General features: G+C 49.3%; 2 protein-coding genes across 2 annotated transcripts in view; both read right to left on the bottom strand.

Annotated features, from left to right (window-relative positions):
* The window catches only part of LOC119176666 (astakine), a 34,766-nt gene extending 23,804 nt beyond the window's left edge, over positions 1 to 10,962 (bottom strand). The window contains exon 1 of the mRNA XM_037428023.2: positions 10,771 to 10,962. The gene's annotated coding sequence lies outside the window, so the exon portion shown is untranslated. The remainder of the gene's footprint in view (positions 1 to 10,770) is intronic.
* Positions 10,963 to 16,820: 5,858 nt separating this feature from the next.
* On the bottom strand, positions 16,821 to 21,479 carry LOC142775608 (uncharacterized). The gene is made up of 2 exons (XM_075877114.1): positions 20,315 to 21,479; positions 16,821 to 20,233 (listed from the first exon to the last, which is right to left on the bottom strand). The coding sequence occupies exons 1-2, from the start codon at positions 20,527 to 20,529 to the stop codon at positions 18,007 to 18,009; spliced, it is 2,442 nt and encodes an 813-aa protein (XP_075733229.1). The 5' UTR covers positions 20,530 to 21,479; the 3' UTR covers positions 16,821 to 18,006.
* Between the last annotated feature and the right edge of the window lie 686 nt (positions 21,480 to 22,165).

Here is a 22,165-nt window from a genome sequence, read left to right as displayed (position 1 = left end):
AGCTCTAGATAGTTTGTTGAGCAGCAGTGGACCGCACGCACGATCAGATCAGTCAGAATCTTCACATGATGGGAAACGAAAAGGACAGTTCACAACAAAAAGTAGTAGTTTGAAAACAGCAGTACGGCAGCATTTAACCACCGATTTTATGGTCCCTGCGCAGAAGTTGCCGTTGGCGGCTACTTTGCGCCGAGGTGGTTCATTTATGACCTCTTTACCAGGCGATAACTAGTTCAGTTGGCTCCTGACTGAAGTAGTCATTTCAGTCAGTGGGCACGCGAGACTTTATGTCACGCAAAGCGATTGCCGAAAGTGATCGTCTCGTAGTGCAGTCCCATGAAATGACACGCCTATAGCTGGCAATACTGTTCGAGTCGAACTGAGCGCCAGAGCTAGGTATTCGAAGACGTGGACAGAGCCTGCACGCGAAACTATAGCTAGCGCAGGCATACATTTTCGTTTTGAGGGACACTTGCCGCGGCGTTCTTGGCCTTTGACCTCATTGTTCGAAGGCGTGGCTAACTGTCACTCGAGAGAAAATCAACCACCTTTTTAGCATTACTGAGAGCGCTATCAAAGTTGCTGATGTAGCAAGAAAGAGAGCAAGGATGAGAGTTCGGCTAGCTGATGCAGCGTTTTCGATGTTTCTGAGCTCAAGGGACAAGGATGACAGAAGAGACACACACACACACGACGTTGTGTGTGCTTTTGTTCTGTCGTCATTGTTATCTGCGCTGCAAACATCGAATAAAGATCAACGGTTTCACACTGCACGAATTCGGAGCGCCGGATAACGCAACACACGACTCGACGACATTCCTCACGATTGCCGGAGAGAACGCAACGAAGACAACGCTGTCGCCGTCTTCGCGGTAACGATCCACATAACTTAACCAGTTCTCCGATTTGTTGCGCATCATTCCTCATACAGAACGCAAAGAACTAGAAGGGAGCATTGCGCTAAATGGGCCCAAGATGTGGTCGTAACACAAGGTGACTTCTCCCGAAATAAGATGGGTTCATGCATCAGACCGCAATTTTGCATTGCAGTTGAAGTTAAAATACATTACCATCGTTCACAGTGCGGCCACTCGAAACAAGCAGTTGTGTTGGGATGTATGTATACTTGCTTCCATGGCATAGAACAAATGCTCTTGGTTCACGCGCCAGCAGGTCACGGCCGACCCAGAGAGCAGCACCTCTGCGCGAACAAGGACAGGCACGTCTGCCAATAACCGCGTTCTAAGCCTCTCGTGAAAGATGCGCGCGAGTTATACAAGCGCCGCCCCGTATCCCTGGTCATTAATCTGCGTGGAGCTGTCCATGCCTCCCATTTGGGTTCGTGGAAACGCGCCTCGAGTTGGTAAGTTGCCGACCTCTTTCATCGTTCTATACTGTGCCGGTGCTGGCTTCGCAGTTCCCGTAACACGTACTACGTTCACCCTGTCCATGCGCGAGTGGGAACCGCTGAATCCAACGCATGAAAGTGGGTGCGTTTGTCTTCCACAAACGCGCAGCCGACTCCGTTCGTAAGTTAATCCTTCAACCAGCATGATACGAGACAGGATTTGTGCGCCTTACCGGCAGATCTCATTGGCTGTACTCATATATAGCCGCCCGATTACGGACATCTTCATTAACTGAGCTTACTACTCCGATTATGCGTGACAAAATACACCCCAGTCTTTCTAGCGCTCGCTTCCCTCCAGTCAAGCGGAGCACGCGCCAAAGGTGTCAGCGAAATGAGCCGTGACGAGCGCATCTTGTCGCGACGGCGGCAGTGACACTGGCCCAGGGGCGAAGCGGGCGCGACCAAAGCGTGCCGCCGACTCAAGGCCGGCCCGGAAAGGCCGCGGGAGGGAGACCTCAAGGCCAACGACCCTGTACGGACGCGCGACTGCCCACGGGAGGTCGGCCGGCGCACCCGCCGGGTCGAGCACCTCACCCCCACCCTTTCATGATGCGCAGGGCCCGGGCCCTGCCGATGAATGACCCCCCCACCCCGGCTGACAGGCCTGACACACGGAATCGCCGTGCCGTGGCCGGCCGTTTATGGGCCGCGCGCGAGAGTGGCGGCCGTCTAACACGACGTGACCGGGCACCCCCGTGTCGCGAAGCATCTCTGTTCGCCGTACTCGTGCCGGATGCGCGAGCCACGTCGGCGATAAAACAGTTGTTTTCTACCGTGTCCGCCTACTTGTGTTCACGAAACGCACGGCCCAGGCATGCACTGCGCGCAACCACGCCTTATCAACCGCGCTAGCTCAGTTCAGACTTTCGCTAGCTCTGGACTTACGCTGTCAGGTATAGGGACGACGAGCTGTTCAGCACTTTTCCTTTCTAGTGATCACGAAGAGAGAGGGGGGTCATGGTATTACGTGAAGAGGCTTGCGTGGCGTATGGCGTCCAGGATTTGTCGCTACGGTCCTTGACGCGTTTCAGTCGTCGGATGGAATCTCCTCGTTTAGAAGACGTTTTAGCAATGACCAACGTGATATTTCGTTTGACCCTAGCTGTTGACCTCGCCGGAAAAATCGCTCACGCCTCAAGGCTGATGGCTTCCGAACGACCGTCCGGACAAGCGCCTCTACGATGTTCCTAAGGTCAGCAGTGCCTCGGCAAAGCTCACTTTTTTGTTTTTTTTTGTTCCCACATGTTAACTCTCGCGCATTGCGTTATGTCTATGCTTGCTAAAGGTGCCAACACAACCTCGGCGTCAAGCGGTTTCTCAGAAAGTGCGTGACAAAAACGGCGCCCATGGTGGTATAATGAATATCTTTTTCTCGAGCAATAAATACGTCTGTGAATATAAAACGTACATTGTGCTTGGGTGAAATTAAGCTTTGACTTCAGCTTTACGAGCGCTCAGCACGGCGCACTTGAGGGACGGTAACATCTGAAGCGTTGATGATTGATATGTGGGGTTTAACGTCCCAAAACCACCATTTGATTATGAGAGACGCCGTAGTGGAGGGCTCCGGAAACTTTGACCACCTGGGGTTCTTTAACGTGCACCCAAATCTGAGTACACGGGCCTACAACATTTCCGCCTCCATCGGAAATGCAGCCGCCGCAGTCGGGAATCGAACCCGCGACCTGCGGGTCAGCAGCCGAGTACCTTAGCCACTAGACCACTGCGGCGGGGCAACATCTGAAGCGTCCGCAGACGCTTGTCCCGCAGACAGCATGTCGATACCGCAGAGGACGGGATGCGCTATTTTCATTTAGCTACTAGGCTAAGAGGTATATTGAAAAAAAAAAAAAATGGGCACTGCAAAACAAGAAATTAAATTTTTAAAAAGTACGCACACAGGTACCGAACCAGTGAAAATAGTTCAAACAAATTGAGAATGCCCATATCGTGTGTTTCACCATCGCGTGGCAAGTGTTAAGCGGAGAAACTGTCGGGTCATGGGCTAAGAAGCGGGCATCTCCGGTATAGTTCTGTTTGATTAACTAATTATGTCTATTTAATTAACTAAATTTTGAAGGAACGAAGATGCATAAAGAATTCAAAGAGGAAGTTTTAGATCAGTTTGCAAAACGTCCAAATATATAGTTTTGAACTTTATATCTCCTAAGTATTAGTGGTTTTCTGCTAATTGCAAATACCCGCTAAACAAAAAAAAATGCCACGTGACAAACCCGCTCGCGCGTCAATGAGCACGATGATTCTAGTGCTCCCTAACGTTCCGCGTACGAACGACACGCTTCCCTCGCACTGGTTCACGACAGCGATAAGCAGTCACAGCGGTTATCGTTTTTGTGGCCGATAGTAAGACGTGTTTATCGCAAAGCTGCCACCATTGTTGCGGCCCTGTCGAGACAGCTGAATTGGGCAAATGCCATGGTCGTTCGTACGCGGAACGTCAGGGAGCACTACAATCATCGTGCGCACTGGTGCACGAGCGGGTTTGTCACGTGGTATGTTTGCATTTCGCGGGCATTTGTAATTAGCAGAAAAAAACTAATACCTAACAGATAGAAAGCTCAAAACTGTCTAATCGGACGTTTCGCAAACCGGTCTACAACCTTATCATTGAAATTTTTATCCATTTTCATTTCTTGAAAAGTTCTAATTAAGCAATATTGGAAAACACAAAAAATATACTGACTGACTCCAGGCAACGGTGAGTAACATGCATTTGGTCGCGTCGTAATTATGTATTTCGGCTTACTTGTAAAATCTGGCTAAAGTTACGTGGGACACCCTGTATAAAGTTTTATACGCCCAGAACCTCCTCCCAAGATATGGCAACGTTTTTTTTTTTTTTTTTGGTGCTCCAGCAGAGAAGTGATGTACTGCGAGCCAATGCTGAATAATTTCACTGTAATTGCCCCTTTTAATATTACACAAATAGCGAAGGGATAAATTACCTTTAACATAAATTGCATTAGCTAAATTTATTAGGCTGACTTAGCAAATGACTCCTGCTCAGCAGACGGCGTTCGAGACATCAGACACCAAGATAAGCTACAAGAAATCCTCGGTGTTCTAGTGAAGAGTTTTTCGAACGGGTGGAGGCGCGCTTTCAAGAAACCTAGTAAAACAGTGGCATCAGTCGAATTTACGCTTAGCATAGGTCGGACAAAAAAAAATGGCGCTTACTCAGAGATTTGTTGCGCTTCTCACTGGGACACCAAAATATTGCTCACCAGGACTCGCTCAGACTCGAGGCTTTTGTTGAGCGGGTGGGCTCATGATTGTGTTAGCGTGTAATTAGTTTTTTTGGTCGTGTTGTCAATGCTCTCTAACGTCAAAACTGTATAATTAATATGCCTTTTAATTTAGTACCTTCAAGTACAAATTGTCAGTGGCAGTAATCAAGTAAGGACATTCCTATTGAATGACACTGCTCATGAGAAGCATGCATGGACTGCTGGCCGAGAAGACGGTGGTGCGCAAAAAACGATAGCACAAAGGAATGGATACAAAACACGGCGCAAGCTATGAAGTGATATATATATATATATATATATATATATATATATATATATATATATATATATATATTGGGCACACGTTAAAGAACCCCAGGTAGTCGAAATTTCCGGAGCCCTCCACTACGGCGTCTCCCTTAATCATAGCCAAGTTTTGGGACGTTAAACCCCAGAAATCATCATGATCCTTTGTGCTATCGTTTTTTTGCGCACCACCATGTTAAGACTACTCGCGAAATTTGTCACTTATTTTTTCCAAGAAATCCAAGAAAGTTTGCGAGCACCACCCCTCCCCCTAATCTAGTACTTGCTCCTCTAATCAAGAAATGTTTATCTGGCATGTAAACGCTAGTGCGTGTAAATATGTGTGAGTAGACGTGGGTATAAAGACATGAGCCGACAAAAGGCTGAAAGTAATGCTACAGATAAGTGTTTGGGAGGCTATAGGCAGACGCGCCTGCTCCATTATACAGCTCGGCTTCTATGTAGCAAGTGCAGCGTATGCTCTAAAGTTTCGCGCCAGTTCTCACATGAACATGTACAACGCTTACAGAAATGGAGATTCATTGCAATTCCACGACACAAATTTAGTTTTCCTTTCAACACAGTGTCAGCGAAAGGAGAGAAAAAAAAATCACCTGCCCGCTAAAGGAAACCATGTGCAGATGCGAAGCAGCGGGCGCTTCAGTCGTTTTTTTTTTTTTCAGTCAAGAAACTTATTTGCAGATGCTGCCTGCGTTGGCATTGCGTGGTGACACAGAGAGATAGTAAGAGTGGATAGAGAGAGGGGGAGAGAACGCGCATGCACAATGAGGGTGTAAACGCCGCTGGGAGGGCTGTCTAGAGGAGAGAGTGGGGAACGGGCAGACACTGCCTGCGTCGGCGTTGCGAGCCGAGGGAGGGAGGAAGCGTAGGAGGAGAGAGGGGAAGGAAATGCGCATGCGCAATGGAGGTGTAAATGACTTTGGGAGGGATGCCTAGATGAGAGTAGGGGGAAGCGAGCAGACGCTGCCTGCGTCGGCGTTGCGAAGCGAGAGGGGGGAAGCACAGGAAAGGAGGAGGAGGAGAGGGGCGCGCATGTGCTGCAAGAATGGACACGCCGCACACCGGATAGAGGTTTCGCATCTAAAAAGCTGTACCTAATTTCGAGACTGCACGACTGTCTTCCAATTTTCCATGTCTGTCGTCGTGAAAGAAGAGAGAAAAGTAGGTCGGCGCAAATTTATTTCGTTTCCTCTTAAGTGCAACAAACCCTCTGGTACTTGCGCTATGTGAAGTTGTTACAGGTGAAAGACCCAAATAAGCAAAATAAAGTGACAATAGTTTGTACTGGAACAAAATGTACGATAACATTAGTTATTGGTTCATTTTCAACGTGATAGGAGGAGGGATGGAGCTGTGCAGGGATGACTCCATGCATGGGCGTCGGTAAGATTTTGTCTTGGGGCTGCAAACCCGTGCTGCATCGTGGTGGCGGGAGAAAGGGAGAGGTGGCGTTGCCTGGTTGGCGGGCAAGTGCCGGTGTGGCTTTTGCAACCCCCTGCCGACGCCAGTGGTTCCATGTTGTTTTGTTATAACTGCCTGGCTGTGTAAAGCTTGAGGTTTAGATTCCTCCGCTCCCAATACTGGCCAAGGCTGCAGCAAAACATTTTGTTTACTATACACGTTTGTAACTGATATCTACTAAGCATCTAAAAGAATATCGAAGGTGAACCGAGCCCAAGCGGCACACTAATGGCGAATTCCACTAGAACAGGTGCAAAGTGCTCTCTTAAGAGCCGGCGTGTTTCAGTGGTCGAACAGGTGCAGGAGCACTGTCACCCATCGGTAGAGCGAGTGCTTTTGCTGCGGCGAGAGCAGCCAGGAGCAGTGCTCTCGCCTTAAAAGCGGAGTATAGCGGAGTACCCCGAGTCACGTGGCCCTTAAACGTCACAGTGTCCGAATTTTTCTTTAGCCAGCGAGCGCGGCGGCAACGGTAGCAACAATGTGTAGTTTGAAACCACCGTTACAACCTTCTAGAACAATGCAACACTGTTCTGCTGTTTTTTTACGGGTGGCGACTATGGCAGCTGCCGAATGCGTCGTTACACAAAATATACCACGCATTAGGCTAATGTTGAAGCGACCGACCAATTTCAGGCGTATTTGCTGCTGCCCGACAGGGAATATGCTAAGGCTTGGAATGTTTCGATCACATGGCCTCCCCACTTATCGCCCTCGCACCTGCTCTTCGGGAGCGTGCCGCATTCCAGTGGCAGATCGAATGACACTGCTCTCGGTGCTCTGTCTCCCACTCCCCATTGCCCTGTCTCTCTACTCCTGTTCTCTCAATGGAATTCGCCATAACACACTCCGCGCAGTTTGTAGCGAGACACCTGCATGGAAGCCGCTTACGTACCGATACGTCAGCCCAAATGGCTTTCACCCCGTGCTGACAATCTGACCGTTGTCACTCTGCGCGCGAGCCGGCCAAGGGCAGAAACATTTAGTTTACTCTACACTTAGTAACTGGCATCTACTAAGCACCATGCATCACTGAAGCAGCACATGTCGTCTTACAGTGCAGAGAATACAAAAGTAGCATTTAAAAAGATTAGTTGCAAAGCCAGGTAGCTTCACGAACGTAGCAGAAACTGCAGTACTTTCAAGAGATCGGCAAGATGTGCTGCATTGGTGAACTGCAAACTCCACTCGATGAGTGAAACAGCACAAATGAGATGATAAGAACCATCACCATGCGTCCAACGCACAGTGCGGAGCATGTGCATCAGACTGCTACGAAGAAAAACGTCACAACCAGGCTACTACTCGAACCTCTGATGATACAGGCGACAGCAGATACCGTTAACAGGACAGACGGAAATATGCCGTACAAATATGGCTGTCATTTACGGCATTCGTCGTTATCGTACATATAACTGGACAACGCCGCTACGTCTGCTGTACTGTGGACAAGGAACCAGCACAGGTTCCGAAACGTCAAAAACTGCTCCTTTTGTTTTAATTGGGAAGTTTGACCTGACCAAACAAGCTTTCATCAAATTCGTGACTATGGATAGAACATGTGCACTTTCACTTCACTCTCTTTAGCGTAAACATTACGGACTGTTGCAACTTAACATTCGCCAGAATGTGTTCTACACAGAGACGTAGGCAGAATTTTTTTCGGGGGGGGGGGGGCACCTTTGATTTTGGAGCAGAATGGGCACTCCTTTAAATGGTTAATTTTCCCCACTGCATGCCAAGGCGTAAAAAAAATTCCTGGTGGGGGCAAGGGCCCTGTGTTAGTTACCCCAAGACTGCGCCACTTGTGCTGTATGCACCGACTTTTTGTATCGTGCCATTCTCAAAAAGCAGCCACCAATGCAGAAACTATAACTTCGTTCTCTAGAGAACAAACATAACATGAGCGCCGTCACTGAGCCACCGCTTTCACGGAATACAAACCTTAGGTGCGTTTTTAGTCGGAGGTGCGTGGACTGCATGCCGATGCCTGCACTTACATGGACGGCAACCGCAAGTGAACCCGGTTCGGGAATGGCGATAACGGAGCAACAATCGAGAGAAAGTAATCGCGTCTCTGTTCTGTATTGCTGCGGGGGCAACCGCCCGAACGCGTCAGAGATCAGGCAGTTTCCGGGTGAAGAGGTTAGCTCCTCCCTGGAAAGTTACGTTGTGCAATGCCCCGCTCTCCACTTTCAAGGTCGCGTTCTCGGCTGCGACTGAATGGGGACGCCGACGTCGCTGTCGTTATTGGAAGAAAGCGTCCTTTCTTTCTTCGGAGACGCGCTCGAAAGGATTGCGCCACCGGATGCAGCTACGCCGAAAGGACGCCCCCTCCTTAGAAGCTCGCCATGCCATCGCAGCATTGAACGTCGCCTCGGATTTGTTGAGACAGTTGTACGCTTTGAGAGACACCGAAGAGAACAGGGGACCTAAGGCCATGCGAGATGAAATGTGAGCAACGTTGTATTCAGGTTGACAGATCGTGTTTTCATATAAGAATGCAATTAGGTGTAGAAACTGCTGCTGCTGATGACTTAGCGCACGTTCGCTTGCCGTTTTCAACAGTGAAGCTGAACACCTTTCAAAATATACAAACGTCCGCGGCGGTAGAGCAGTGTTTAAGGTGCTCGGCAGCTGAGGTCGCTGGTTCGATCCTAGCCATGGCGGCCGCAATTCGATGGAGGGCAAATGGTAGAGGCCCGTGTATTTATACTGTGCGATGTCAGTGCACGACAAAGAACACCTGATGGTTGAAATTTACGGAGCCCTCCACTATACGGCGTCTCAATCGTATCGTGGTTTCGGGACGTAAAACTTGATATTATGAACATACCATGCTGAAAACGCCGGTTCTTGAGCTGCACCACCCATCTTCATTTCCGGTGTCATTAATACCTGCCACTCCTTGAGATAGCCAGAGCTTGTTCCCGTATCGAAGTCAGTAACCGACCTTTAGCTCAAGTGTTCGCTTCAACTGACAATGACTAGGTAATAGTAATTGTTGGTTTTTCACGTCCCGAACGCTGATCGTGCAATCATTTCGTTACACCCTCCGTAACACGTAAACAATATAAGGTACGTACGTGTCGAGAGCAGCCGTCGGACGAGCGTAGTTTCCTGCGAAAATTACTAGAGGAATTATGGCACATCGAATTTTCAATATATATCACTGCATGATGCGTAGAACGTACATATCACCGATTCCATGCTAAATGAACCACCGTGCATGTAGCTCTCGAATACAAAGGTACAGTAGTGCCATATTTCCCGGTAGTAATTTCCCCAGAAAACCCTAGCCAAGCGCACGTAGTTCGCAGATCCCTAAAATGCACAGGATGTTCACTACGTGCCTGCCCGACACTCTCAAGGGTTGCTTCGTCAATGAACCGTTCCAGCAGGAGCCACTCTTCTTGTTAAAGGCTTTTCACATTCCAACGTCAAAGCAGCAGTTGGGCTCAAAAGCACGAGCACATCGCAGAGCAAGGAGATCAGAGCGTTCCCGCCTGCTTTGTACTCGTGTTTTAGTGCGCCCTGAAATAAAAGCTTTCTGTGCTTGACACACTGCCTATATACAGAAGAAATCATAAGTGAAGGTGTAGCCGCCTGTCGAAGGTGAACCGAGCGCAAGCGGCACACTAATAGACAGTTTGTAGCGAGACGCCTTCATTGAGGCCGAATGCGTACCGCAAAGGCTTTCACCCCGTGCTGACATCTGACCGTCGTGACTCGGCGCTCGCGCGTGTGCCGGTCAAGAGGAATCAAGCGACGGACACACGCGCAGCGCTGACGTAGCCTTGTCCTCAAAGCATGCAAATGAAAAGCGAGCATATCTCGCCCTTGCGCACCCTCCTATCTCCGAGGAAGGGACGCAATGGAGAGACGCAGTTCTTTCGTTATGACGATTAACTAACCGAAAGCAAGGGACACTCGGTGAGGGGGGGTCTCGGAGAGCCAAGGCCGCGCACAGGCTCTCCCCGCTGCAGACCGCCCATCATCCCGGAATTCCTGACAAACGGGAAGCGTCAAGTGCGTGCCGGAGGGTGAGCGGCATGGAACAAGGTATCCTCGCTTAGAGGCTTTCGATAAGCCACGAAAACACTGGCCGTCTGCGTCACTGCGGCCGAAGACGAATTCCTGGAGGGGTCAAGCTGCCCCGGAACCGGCGTCGATATGACAAGCGACTTCGGTACACCACGCGCTGCCGCTTGACCGGTGCGCCCAATCAGTAAACAAGCCGCTGTTAATTCAGATCTGGATGCTGCGCGAGGATCGCAAGCCGCGGATGAATTTTTACGAGTTAGGTGTGCAGGGTATCGCACTCACCCTTCTGCTGTGAGACTAGCTGTGGCGTCCCCTGGGTGCGCCTCCGAGACCGCTGTCTTGGGCGAGGTGGATGCTCGCTTGTAGGATGGCTTGAGCGATGCTCGTCGGCAGACTGAAGGTGCGCGCGCCCGGAAGGGCTGCAGAGAAGACGGACGAAGCTCGCCGGGAACGATGGCACATGGGCGGCACGGCGCTGGCTTTTATGCGGTCGAGAGGGCGGGAGCGCATCGGCGATGGCGCTGCCGTCGGCTTTTGCACGCCGCGCGCTTCGATGGCGAGGACCTCCATGGCGAGAAGGAGGGGACTCCGAAGCCACGTGCTCGGCGGTGGCCACGCGTCGTCATCTGCATACGGGCGCCAAAACTAGCCGCTGTGGGCTGTCGTCCGGCTCGCGACAGAACGCGCGCATTGCAGGAATCTTCCTCTAGTCACAGGCCGCTGTCGCTAAGCGGGGTGGGGGAGGGTGTTTGTCTGTGCTCGGTCCCATCACTATCGCTCGTCTTCTCACAATATTAACTACTAAGGAATTAGTCAACATAAAATTTGCATTTACAGTTGGTGGCCCTAAGCTTATCAGGCAAAAAAAAAGTGAAACTCTGGGAATCGCATACACAACACACGACGCATTTTGCGTTGTATGTGTCAAGAAATAGGAGGAGGAGCAGGAGGAGGAGCAGGAGGAGGTAACTGTGTTCAAAGGAATATGTCACAGTGACGCTGATGAAAAACAAAATGAAATTAAGAAAAAAAAGCGGCAACTTGAAGTGGAATATTCGCGTCAACGTTAACAGCAGGACTTCTGCAACGAACTGGTCGCTAAATTGCTATGACGACACGTGCCGCCAAAGCCAGCAGTTCGTTGTGGCAACCTCACACGCAGATTAAAACCAAGGTGGGGAAAACTCCTCTTGCCGCAAACGATGACACCGATGCTTCGGCGACCTAGCGGTAAACAAAATTTACACTTTTCGTGAGTTATACTGTCCCCAACCAACAGTTATCATAAGTCCTGCGTTGATTGTTGCCAAAATATGTACTTAGAATAGCTATAACACAATATTTAACCCGTCGCAAGTGTATTTTCAATGTAATCAGTGAATATGCGCATGATACATCGACAGCATGCCAATGTGCGCGCAAATTATTTTTTTTCCGCTTTTTCCCTCCTAAAGAACAACTCTAAAACTCCCAATACAATCATCACTGCTCCGATGTAGCTCTTTTCAAAATTTTGAGAATGGGGATCGACGAATTCTTTTCTTAATCTGGTTTACGAATTCTACTTTTATTTTCCATCGTTAATGTTGTGTTATTTAATGATCGATATATTGACTGCGCTTTTACACGTCTCAGTTGCTGCTTAACATGCCAGTTGAATCGATGCACCGATTAAATTGCTGTACTAAATAGAAGTTGAATCATGCGCTCTACATGCTATTGTGTCAGTGATATGTGCTAATATTGGCAATTGTTACTATGACACATCCATATAGTGGCCCGAAATGAGGCCAACAGAGTGCAGAGAAATGAATTTATTCACCGATATGCAGTCACTACTTTGTCGGAAACGTTATGCCATGCTAGTACGCGTGCATTTCGGGACCTGAATCTAACGGGCGTGCAGAAAAGACGCACAAGACGCCATAAATGACTCGAACTTTTCCTGTTGATTCTGTTGCAGTGCAAATTGTCGTTGCCAACTAGCAGCACAGTTTTCTGCTACGACTGTTTGAACCTGCATTTTCGTGCGCCATTTCCAGAGATATATGTGCAGTCTGAAAATGTGGGCCTATTTCGAAGATAAAGCAACCTAAATGCTTGTGCCGGCTGCATGTGCCAAAGGGACTTTGGGTCATTTCGTACCGGCCACCACAATACCCCCCCCCCCCCCCCCATTTAGCCCTAACCAGTTCTTCCAGCATGCACTCCATGTCTCAGAGATAAGCGATATAGCTGTACCAAAGGCAACTGCAGCACCACGTGAACTTCACACGCCGCGGACCCAATAATTATGGGCAGAGACTGTAGTTTCCTTTTACGATGGCATCAGCCCAGACCCATGACACAAAGTGGCAGTGCTAATTTTTAGGGTACGTAATGACTAAGGGTAATAGGGATTCAGCTGTAATGAAAAATAGGGCACTGAAGAGGGGTTTGCAAATGTGTCATGCTCCCGGGTTTGGCGTTCGGCAACGTGGTCTTGTGCATGAGATCAGAGGCCCGGTTCAAGCAAGATTGGAAATTAAACAAGGTGGCATAGGTATAGACTTGCTTTGGGAGCACACGGGAATACCCCAAATCGGGGGGTACAGGGTGACATGAGATGGACATCGTTCGAGTGTCGGGAAACTAGCAGCCAGATAGAATTCGAGGAGCGATTGAGAAAAATGGGAGAGGAGCGTTGGGCTAGGAAAGTTTTCAGCTACTTGTACATGAAAAATGTGTATACTAAATGGAGGAAGCGTACTTAAAAACTGTCAAGCAAATATTTAGACAACAGTGGAATACCAAGCCAAAAGGAAACATCGGTTAAAAAGAAGGTGAAGGAAACAGAGAGGGACACGTGGTGTTTACGAAATCATCTCTGGAGCCCTATCGAACTTTTAAGTAGAAAATCACACAAAAAAAAAAAACTGCGATAATTCTCGGGGTAGTTCTCTGCTGTTCGAGGCCAGAACGGGAGTGTTGCGGACCAAGACGTACCAAGCCAAACCCGAAGGCCTCCTCCTCCTCTCCACACGGTATGTAGTGCGTGTGGAGAGGAGGAGGAAACGGCTGAACATTTGATAATGTTCTGTAAAGGGCTGCAGTCCAAGATGATGGCGTGGAATTTTTCAAAGCATTAAGGTTTAGGGACAGTGAAGGCAAAATAGACTTTAACGGGTAGAAATAACAGAGAGGAGGCTAATTGATTGGTGGATACAATCAAGGCGCGAGTGAAATTCAATCCTTCAAAACATAGTGATAATACTTAACTTTAAGGTGAGGTGGTGTGAGCCGGCGCATGATCTAAAAGGCACAGCCGGATACATCCATCCATCCATCGATCGTCTATGCACCGCAACTATGGTTTGATCATGTGGCACGCCGTATATATTCATAGTCTATACTGATTAATTTTGACCCCCTATTGTTATTTAAAACGCACCTACAGCTAAGTGTGCAGCCGTTTCTGCCATTGCAGTCGGGAGTCGATTCCCCTTCGTCGTGCTAAGCAGCGCTTCACGATGGGCGCCAAGTTATACCACGGCGGGAAAGGCAATGGTATATCTACGACAAAAGATACGAAAGTTGTCTGACGTATCCTTATGCACCACTTATCACCGCCAAAAACAGTAGTTCTCGCCATTAATGTATGTGATGATTGTATTCGAGAGGACAGGGAGAAGGAAACTGTCTGTCATAGCGACTAACTGCGGTCTCAGTTCGGCAGAATGGTCAAGTATACAATGTCGCCAAAGAGCTGGCAAGTGCTGCTTATTACAAGCCTTTGAGTAACATCCTAGCTGGTGATGGGTTATAGATTAGGTTGAGAAAATGTGTAAATTATCTTGTAATTATGCTTTTTTTTTAAATTTAACAATTGAAGTTTTTTTAAAAACAGAATAAAAGGCCTCTGCAACCCATGACTACGTTGATGAATGTTTATGCCCCCCCCCCCCCCCCCCCACACACTTATTCGTCAAGCTTTATCAGGCTCGAAATGCATTCCACGCCCTCCCAAATAGAACTATGACTTTCCTGCTTTTAAGGCCTGTGGCCGTGCTGAGCTGTATACTCGACGTAGATCCGCGTGCACTGGTGCGTGGGCATTGTTTTTCCGCGAGCTTGTGAAATGATGTCCGAATAGTTGGGCAAACACCCGCGTGGGCGTCGTCGCTGCGTCCTGTTTCCAGCATGCATGTACGTACATGTAGTACGTCCACATAGCCACTTTCAAGGAGTCGCGACCATGAATCCGCACGCCGCATTCAGTCTGCCTGCCAGCTAGGGATGACTGGGTGACCATGGCGTCATGTAGGATCGAGCACGAGTTCGCTGGTGCGAGTACCGTCCGCATTCGTGGTACCTATGGATCGAAGAGTTAGGGTAGTCAATGTTGAGCTTCGAGTGATTCTCCCGCACTTGTGAGGTATAACCAATGCTCGCCTACACTCTTAGAAAAAAAGAAGTTATGAAACAGTTAGTAAACGCGTGTACTTACCCATTTAGAGCGTATTGTAATACTTTCGCGGCATTGATAGCTTGCAGCATAAAGTAAAGCTTGCAACTTTTGCCGCGACTAATCAGGGAAGCTTCCGTTGTTGGTGTTCTGCTCATAATAAAGTGGGCAAGGTAGACACTAAAAGTGGGCAAGGTAGACACTAGAGTTCTAAGGAAACTAGAGGCATTGTGAAGAAGCACAGGTCATAAATACTATATATAAAGAGTGGCCACTCGAGCCTTTCCGCGGCCGAGCGAGAAAGGGCCTGATCAACCACTATAGATAACGTATGCCCATGCTCGCTTGTATTCCATGGTCAAGACGTGTAATAGCCGCCTCAGGAAGACAATAAAAACCCAAGTTTGGTATCAAACTTTTATAAAGAAGAAATTTTATTAATTTGTGCAATTTTTCATATCCGTTCTACATCGTGTCCCGTTGAGGGTGTTTAATGCTTTACCACAAATTCAGTAAAGTCTGACTAGAAAATGTTGTTTTTCTGCATTTGTTTTGCACAAAAGGTGCGCAAGCACGTGAATTAGATGGACTGTACATGTATTCCCTTTGAGGAAGCATAGATGTGTAGCACAGTGGTAAAGACACTCGCTTTTGGAGCATGAGGGTACGTGTTCGAATCCCAGCATTGGAAAGCGAAAACTTTATAAATTTTATTCATGCTGAAGACATTATCGGGTCTGACCAGCCACTCGTGGCGCTAAAAACAGCGTAGTAGCTCGGCTGCAGGGCCCTACGGGAGTGTCCGCTCTTTATGTAAGTATGTTTCTATGCACAGGGTGCCAAATAAAACACGTGACCTAGTTTGTCCGATGTAAAATTGTTGTTGTGTGCCAGATAGATTTGTCCTGTGGCCGTACATGTACTATATATAAGGCAAACAGGCTGGTGCATTCATGTGAGGCTTCTTGAGCACAATAATTCATTAGAAAAAAAAATAATCTTGTCCAAGCACTGTACTGAGTGCCAGTGTGTGCCGTTTTGTTGACACAAAGATATTGTTTCTGCATGATGAAAGCTACCCAAGAGAAGACGCTTAGGCATTCCACATGTCTCGAAAAGCGAGTGATTGCGTTAGCCAACGTTTTTCTGGCACTATGATAAGAAAAGCCTGTTAAACAGGGGTGACTAGGAAGCTCACAAGAGGCAGTGCCTTACGCTTTGACAAGCATCTAACCTTTGATAATGAGCGTGCGCAATCACCTTCAAGAAATCATGCGTGCTGTTTTTCAATAAAGCAGTCGCAAGTTCAGTGCCGTGTGTATCATCTCTTCCTTGGTTCATCCTGTCTGCAAGCGATGTTTTATATTTAATGCAAATGAGTTCTGCAGAGACCTGCAAGGTGGTGGAAGGGTTGAGAAAGGGAAAATAGACAGCTGTCCGTTTGCGGCACGAAGCCACAGGGAAATCCGCACGGCCTAAAATTTATATCATGGAGCCTCACAAACTCGCCCGATCTGCCTGTCTTCTTTAGTTTTTAAGAAGTATTGACTAATAATCCACATATATTGCCAGATATTTCGTATATAGATGCCGCACTATATTTTGCCGTAATAATGACAGCCTTTACAAAAATTTCGAAAAACTTGAATGTCATTATTTGCCTTGGAATAAAAGTTTCGTGAGGCGCGATGGTGCACCTTGTTGCGAAGCGGCGGACCGATCCCGCCGAAGCCACCACTGTTGCGAAAGACGGCGACGCCGACGCGGTCCCGGAGGCGCCACTGCTTTCGACCCCGCCGGGAAGGTCACCAGCCGTTTGGTAGCGTATGTTTCTCAGCTCGCGACTGCTTCTGCGCAGAGCTGAGGAGACGAGCGGACGAGACGACGGTGAGTTAAACAAGGTTTATGTACAGCATATATACAGAGGCGTTACAATTTCGGCACTGGGGCCGGCAGAGACTCGAAGAGCCGAGCTCCTCTCTCTAATACATAGGTCAGCCTTTCGCCTAAAACCGCTGACTCACACACATGTCGGCACTCCGACACGGGGACTCCTCTCCTAGGATCTCCGATCGCGACGCGCCGCAGGGCTTCTTTTATTTACACCGGGCCCAACTAAAATGTCCAATCAGAAGCGCCGCTGGTCTTCCGAGCAGGCTCCTCCAATGGGGTTCGCCGCGCGATGCGTCAGGCCACCAGACATGAGGACGCCGGCTCGCTGTCACGTGCGCAACTGACTCAATGCAGGTGGGCCACAGATGCGCCGCGCGTGTTCACGCCGTGGAGTTGTTCGCGCCCGGCGGAGTGCGGGCTGGCCTTGACCCAGATTGCCTGTTTCAGAGGCACGGACGTTTGACGAGGACTCGCTGGCATAACAGCACCCCCGCCGCCAGACAATGCACCGGAAAGACGAGCTGCTTCCACGGGGCTCGGATGTCGGGTGCGCTCGTTCGCCAGGTCCCTCCAGGTTCGCCTCCAGGGCCATGGGGAGAATACAGCTCCAGACTGTTCCGGGAACACATCCCATCATTGACGACGGATCCCAGCCCCACTGGCTTGTCGCCACAACTTGCTGACCAGCTTCACTCGTCTCTTCTGACCATCTTCGGTTTCAGCACTTGTCGATGGTTCTGCAACTTGCTAAGAACGGTTCGACAACAGACAACACACGACACAAGCAAGTGCCCTCGGTCACCCAACAGAACACCAGACAAAGTATAGAACAACATATACCTATCTACGTGTCTATCGGAATTTCGTTCCCTCTACATCAAGAGGCACATGTGGGACAAAAGACTCCTAAAGTAAGAACTTGAATTTTTCACAATTACAACCCCGCAACGAATTAGAATACCACATAAAGTTGGCCCCTTGAGATCACTCTGAACGAGAGCGCTCAGCCCAGGTCGTGATGAGGTCAAAATTTTGCCCCGAATCGCCAGCGAGAAACCGAAAGGTTGAGAAGTTACTAGCTGGAACGCACTGCTCAATGCACCTGCATTAGCGTTTACCTTTCCCCTTTTTTTTTTCTTTAGCGAACGTCAAAGTTGCGCTGTGGAGCAACATGCTCCACCTCAGCAACCAGCCACTTTTAGGCGACGATACCTATGCGGCACCAAGAGCGGCTCACACTTTCGACGTTGCACAAGGGAACAACGATACGGCTTGCTACTGATTGACTCCTCACCGCTTAGCTTGATATCGTGTTCGATCACCGTCGTGTCTCCGGGACGGTCCGACAACACATACCCAAACTCGGAAACAGTCTTTCTCAGGTCCTCTTTCTCAGGTCCTCCTTCACTTACGCTAGGCTCTAGGTTTATCTGCTCCCGGATTACTTTCGATCCCCCTTCAATTACCTCACTAGAACTCAAATTTTCTGCTTCCTCTTCCTCTGAAGCCTTCAACAGCTGATTTACGACCGTTTGATGTTGAACGTATGGTTTCATCAAGTTGTAAATTTTGTCCGGCCGCCTTCCTAATTTCACTTCATAATTTGTATCGCAAGGCTTCGATAATACTTTGGCGGGCCCTTCCCAATCAACCTCAAGCTTGTTCCTTTTGGGTGGCTGCAGCCGCATTACCTGATTATCAACTTCAAAAGCGCGCTTCTTCCCCGATTTCTCGTAGTGCTCCTTCGACAGCACTTTTGCCGCGTTTTTCTGGCTTTCCACGAGCGCTTCAATTTGGCTTTCCCCTAGCGCTTCAATCGAGAGATCCTCACTCTGCCCTCGAATGAGCGTCTCTCGATCAACTCTCGGCAGCTCGCTCCAACTTTCCGCTACAGGCGAGAGCGTTGCATCCCTCTCGCTCTGACTCAAAGGCGCCACGTCGTCTCCCCCAGAGCATACCGCGCCGGCCGCTCCCGCGACGGGCCGCTCGCGTGACTGCTCACATGACTCATGCGGAAAATTTCCTTTTTGGGGTTCCGTCGACCCGCCGACAAGGTCACTTGAGAGTTCACCGCATGGAACCAAGTCCAGCTTCCGCGAAAGCTTTCGCGCTTGCGATCGCGTGAGAGCCATGCACGCTAAGTTGGGGAAGAACGATTTGCCCTGCTCTTTGAGAAGCTGCTCTGAGTTGTTGGAGAAGAGATAAGGAAAACGATCGGGAAGCGCGGCAGACACAGCCGCTTCGGTGCGAAGCTTACCGAACGGGCCTTCAATGACAACCGTGGCGATAGGTAAGCAAGCACTCTGCTCCTCGGCGACTTGCCTGATCCACGCGCATTCTCCTGTAAAGTCATCCGGAGACACCAATGAAGGATGGACAACATCCATGGTTGCCGCGGAGTCTCTAAGTGCTCGACACGCTTTCCCATTCACACTAATTTCTTGGATATACGGCTCCAACAACCGCATGTACTTTTCCGATTCTCTAATTGTTGCAAAAGCAAACTTTTGCTTACAGTTTATCGCGATGTGCCCTTCCTTTTTGCAGTTGTAGCAGATTAGTGGCTTCCGTGATTCAAACGCCCGTGTGGTATCAGTGCGTTGTTTAGAGACCTCACTCGATTTTTCCGCTTCTGTTTTCTCTTCCTCTACAGTGTCCTTCGTAAGAGACGGGTCCTTTTTGAAATTACGGTGCGGAGCGGGTTTCCGTTGATCAGGTTTCTTTGAAAAGCCCTCTTTTCTTTCATCCTTTTCAACGCGCACTGCCCTGCTATGCAACTTTCGGCGAGTATAATACTCCTCAGCTAACTCTGCTGCCTTGTTTAGCTGTACTTCACCAAGTTTGTCCTGCAGCCAAAGTTTGACATCCTCCTCGATGCAGCGGTAGAATTGCTCCAATGCAACGCATTCCACCACTTTATCGCGGTCGTCATAAACACCTTCGCCCTTGAGCCATTCAATCAAATCGGCTTTAAGACGAAACGCGAAGTCAACGTGTGACTCATTCCCCTTTTTAGCATACCGGAACCTTTGCCTGAAAGCCTCGGGTGACAACTTATAACGTCTCAAGAGCACTTCCTTAACCTCGTCATAGCTCTCAAACGCTTCCCTCGACAAGCAAGTTATCGCGTCGGACACTTCGCCGGGAAGAAGAGCTAGCAGGTTCCGCGCCCAAAGAGACTGCTCCAAAGCATTTCGCTCACAGACGTGTTCAAACTTGACGAGATACTTCGCCATGTCCTCGCCTACTACGAACGGTGGCAGTTGGTCCCGAATTCTGAAACCGCTGACCTGAATCGTCGGAGAAGCTACGCTAGGCGCCTGCGAACACTGTAGGATTGCCAATTCTAGTCGTTTCAACTCTAGGCGCTCTTGTCTCTCGGCCTCCTCGCGCTCGCGAGCTTCTCGCCTTTCTTCACGTTCGCGAGCTTCGCGCCTTTCTTCACGTTCGCGAGCTTCGCGCCTTTCAGCCTCTTCACGAGCTTCTCGCCTTTCAGCCTCCTCACGTTCGCGAGCTTCTACTTCTCGCCTTTCAGCCTCCTCACGGCGTGCTTTAATATCCACCCAGGCCTCATCGACTTCCTCAGCCGACACTCCCTCATCCTTCATGATCTCAAGGATGGCTTGCTTTCGTTTCGCACGGCCCAAAGTAATGCCGAGTTCCTCACAAATTTCGATGAGTTCCTTCACTTTAAGGTTCTCCATCGTTCACACTAGCCTCTTGCTGTTTGCCCCTGTTAACAATTTACTTGCCGTACCCACTATAAGTCAACTAGCAAGACGCGCAAGCAACTTTTCACTCTCCCGTGTTTACCCCCTCCGCATTAACTTTGGTTTCAAAGCACTTCGACTTTGCTTGAAACGATCAAAGCTCACTCTAATGCTTCACACAGCCCTTCTCTAAACTACTACAACCTGAGCTAGAGTAGTCTGGTGAACTGAGGGGAAAACATCAGGCACTCACCGCATCGATGTCGCTGACGCCGGCCGATCCCGCAGCTGCCAACCACTGTTGCGAAGCGGCGGACCGATCCCGCCGAAGCCACCACTGTTGCGAAAGACGGCGACGCCGACGCGGTCCCGGAGGCGCCACTGCTTTCGACCCCGCCGGGAAGGTCACCAGCCGTTTGGTAGCGTATGTTTCTCAGCTCGCGACTGCTTCTGCGCAGAGCTGAGGAGACGAGCGGACGAGACGACGGTGAGTTAAACAAGGTTTATGTACAGCATATATACAGAGGCGTTACAATTTCGGCACTGGGGCCGGCAGAGACTCGAAGAGCCGAGCTCCTCTCTCTAATACATAGGTCAGCCTTTCGCCTAAAACCGCTGACTCACACACATGTCGGCACTCCGACACGGGGACTCCTCTCCTAGGATCTCCGATCGCGACGCGCCGCAGGGCTTCTTTTATTTACACCGGGCCCAACTAAAATGTCCAATCAGAAGCGCCGCTGGTCTTCCGAGCAGGCTCCTCCAATGGGGTTCGCCGCGCGATGCGTCAGGCCACCAGACATGAGGACGCCGGCTCGCTGTCACGTGCGCAACTGACTCAATGCAGGTGGGCCACAGATGCGCCGCGCGTGTTCACGCCGTGGAGTTGTTCGCGCCCGGCGGAGTGCGGGCTGGCCTTGACCCAGATTGCCTGTTTCAGAGGCACGGACGTTTGACGAGGACTCGCTGGCATAACAACCTGTAAGCAAAAAATAGAAGGGCACATGATGCATGCGTAGAAAAAAACAATTACTTTTTTATTGGCACCAGAAAAAAAAACAATTATTCTTCTTCTAGATTCTACGGCTGCAAACCAGTAAATGGCGTGCCACCTCAAAGTAGGAGCATAAAGAACATTCAATCTGCTGCTTCAATAGATATCATTTAGAAAGAAGCCTTGATGTTCGGTGTGTGCGTGTGTTCTCGTTTGTGATTTCTTCGTGCCTCGATGTACGTAGCTGTGATGCGTACTTGCCACGGTATTCACGCGATGGTGGTGAGGCACTGGAAGTTGTAAAGGAATATGTATACATCGGGCAGGTAGAAGCCGCGGAGCCAAACCGATGGATAAACCATGAGAGTGAAATAACTGGAAGAATAAGGATGGGATGAAGCTCATTCGGCAAGTAGTCTCAAATAATGAATGGTAGTGTACCACTATCCCTCAAGAAGGAGGTATATAACATCTGCGTCTTACCGGTACTTACCTGCGGAGCAGAAACCTGGAGGCTTACAAAGAGAGTTCAACTTAAATTGAGGACGACGCAACGAGTGATGGAAAGGGAAATGATAAGTGTAACCTTCATCATCATCATCATCATCATCATCATCTTGACTACGTCCCCTGCCG

This window comes from Rhipicephalus microplus, chromosome X (assembly GCF_043290135.1).
Source record: "Rhipicephalus microplus isolate Deutch F79 chromosome X, USDA_Rmic, whole genome shotgun sequence".
Classification (NCBI taxonomy): domain Eukaryota; kingdom Metazoa; phylum Arthropoda; class Arachnida; order Ixodida; family Ixodidae; genus Rhipicephalus; species Rhipicephalus microplus.
Note: the sequence above shows the minus strand (reverse complement) of the source record. Positions and strands in the feature narration are given on the sequence as shown.

Bases quoted from the DNA above. Each gene is read 5' to 3' on its own strand.
- LOC142775608 (XM_075877114.1), bottom strand. From the start codon at position 20,529: ATGGAGAACCTTAAAGTGAAGGAACTCATCGAAATTTGTGAGGAACTC. The intron at 20,234-20,314 runs GCGAGAAGCTCG...ACGTGAAGAAAG, and splicing joins GAACGTGAGGAGGCTGAAAG to GCGAGAAGCTCGCGAGCGCG.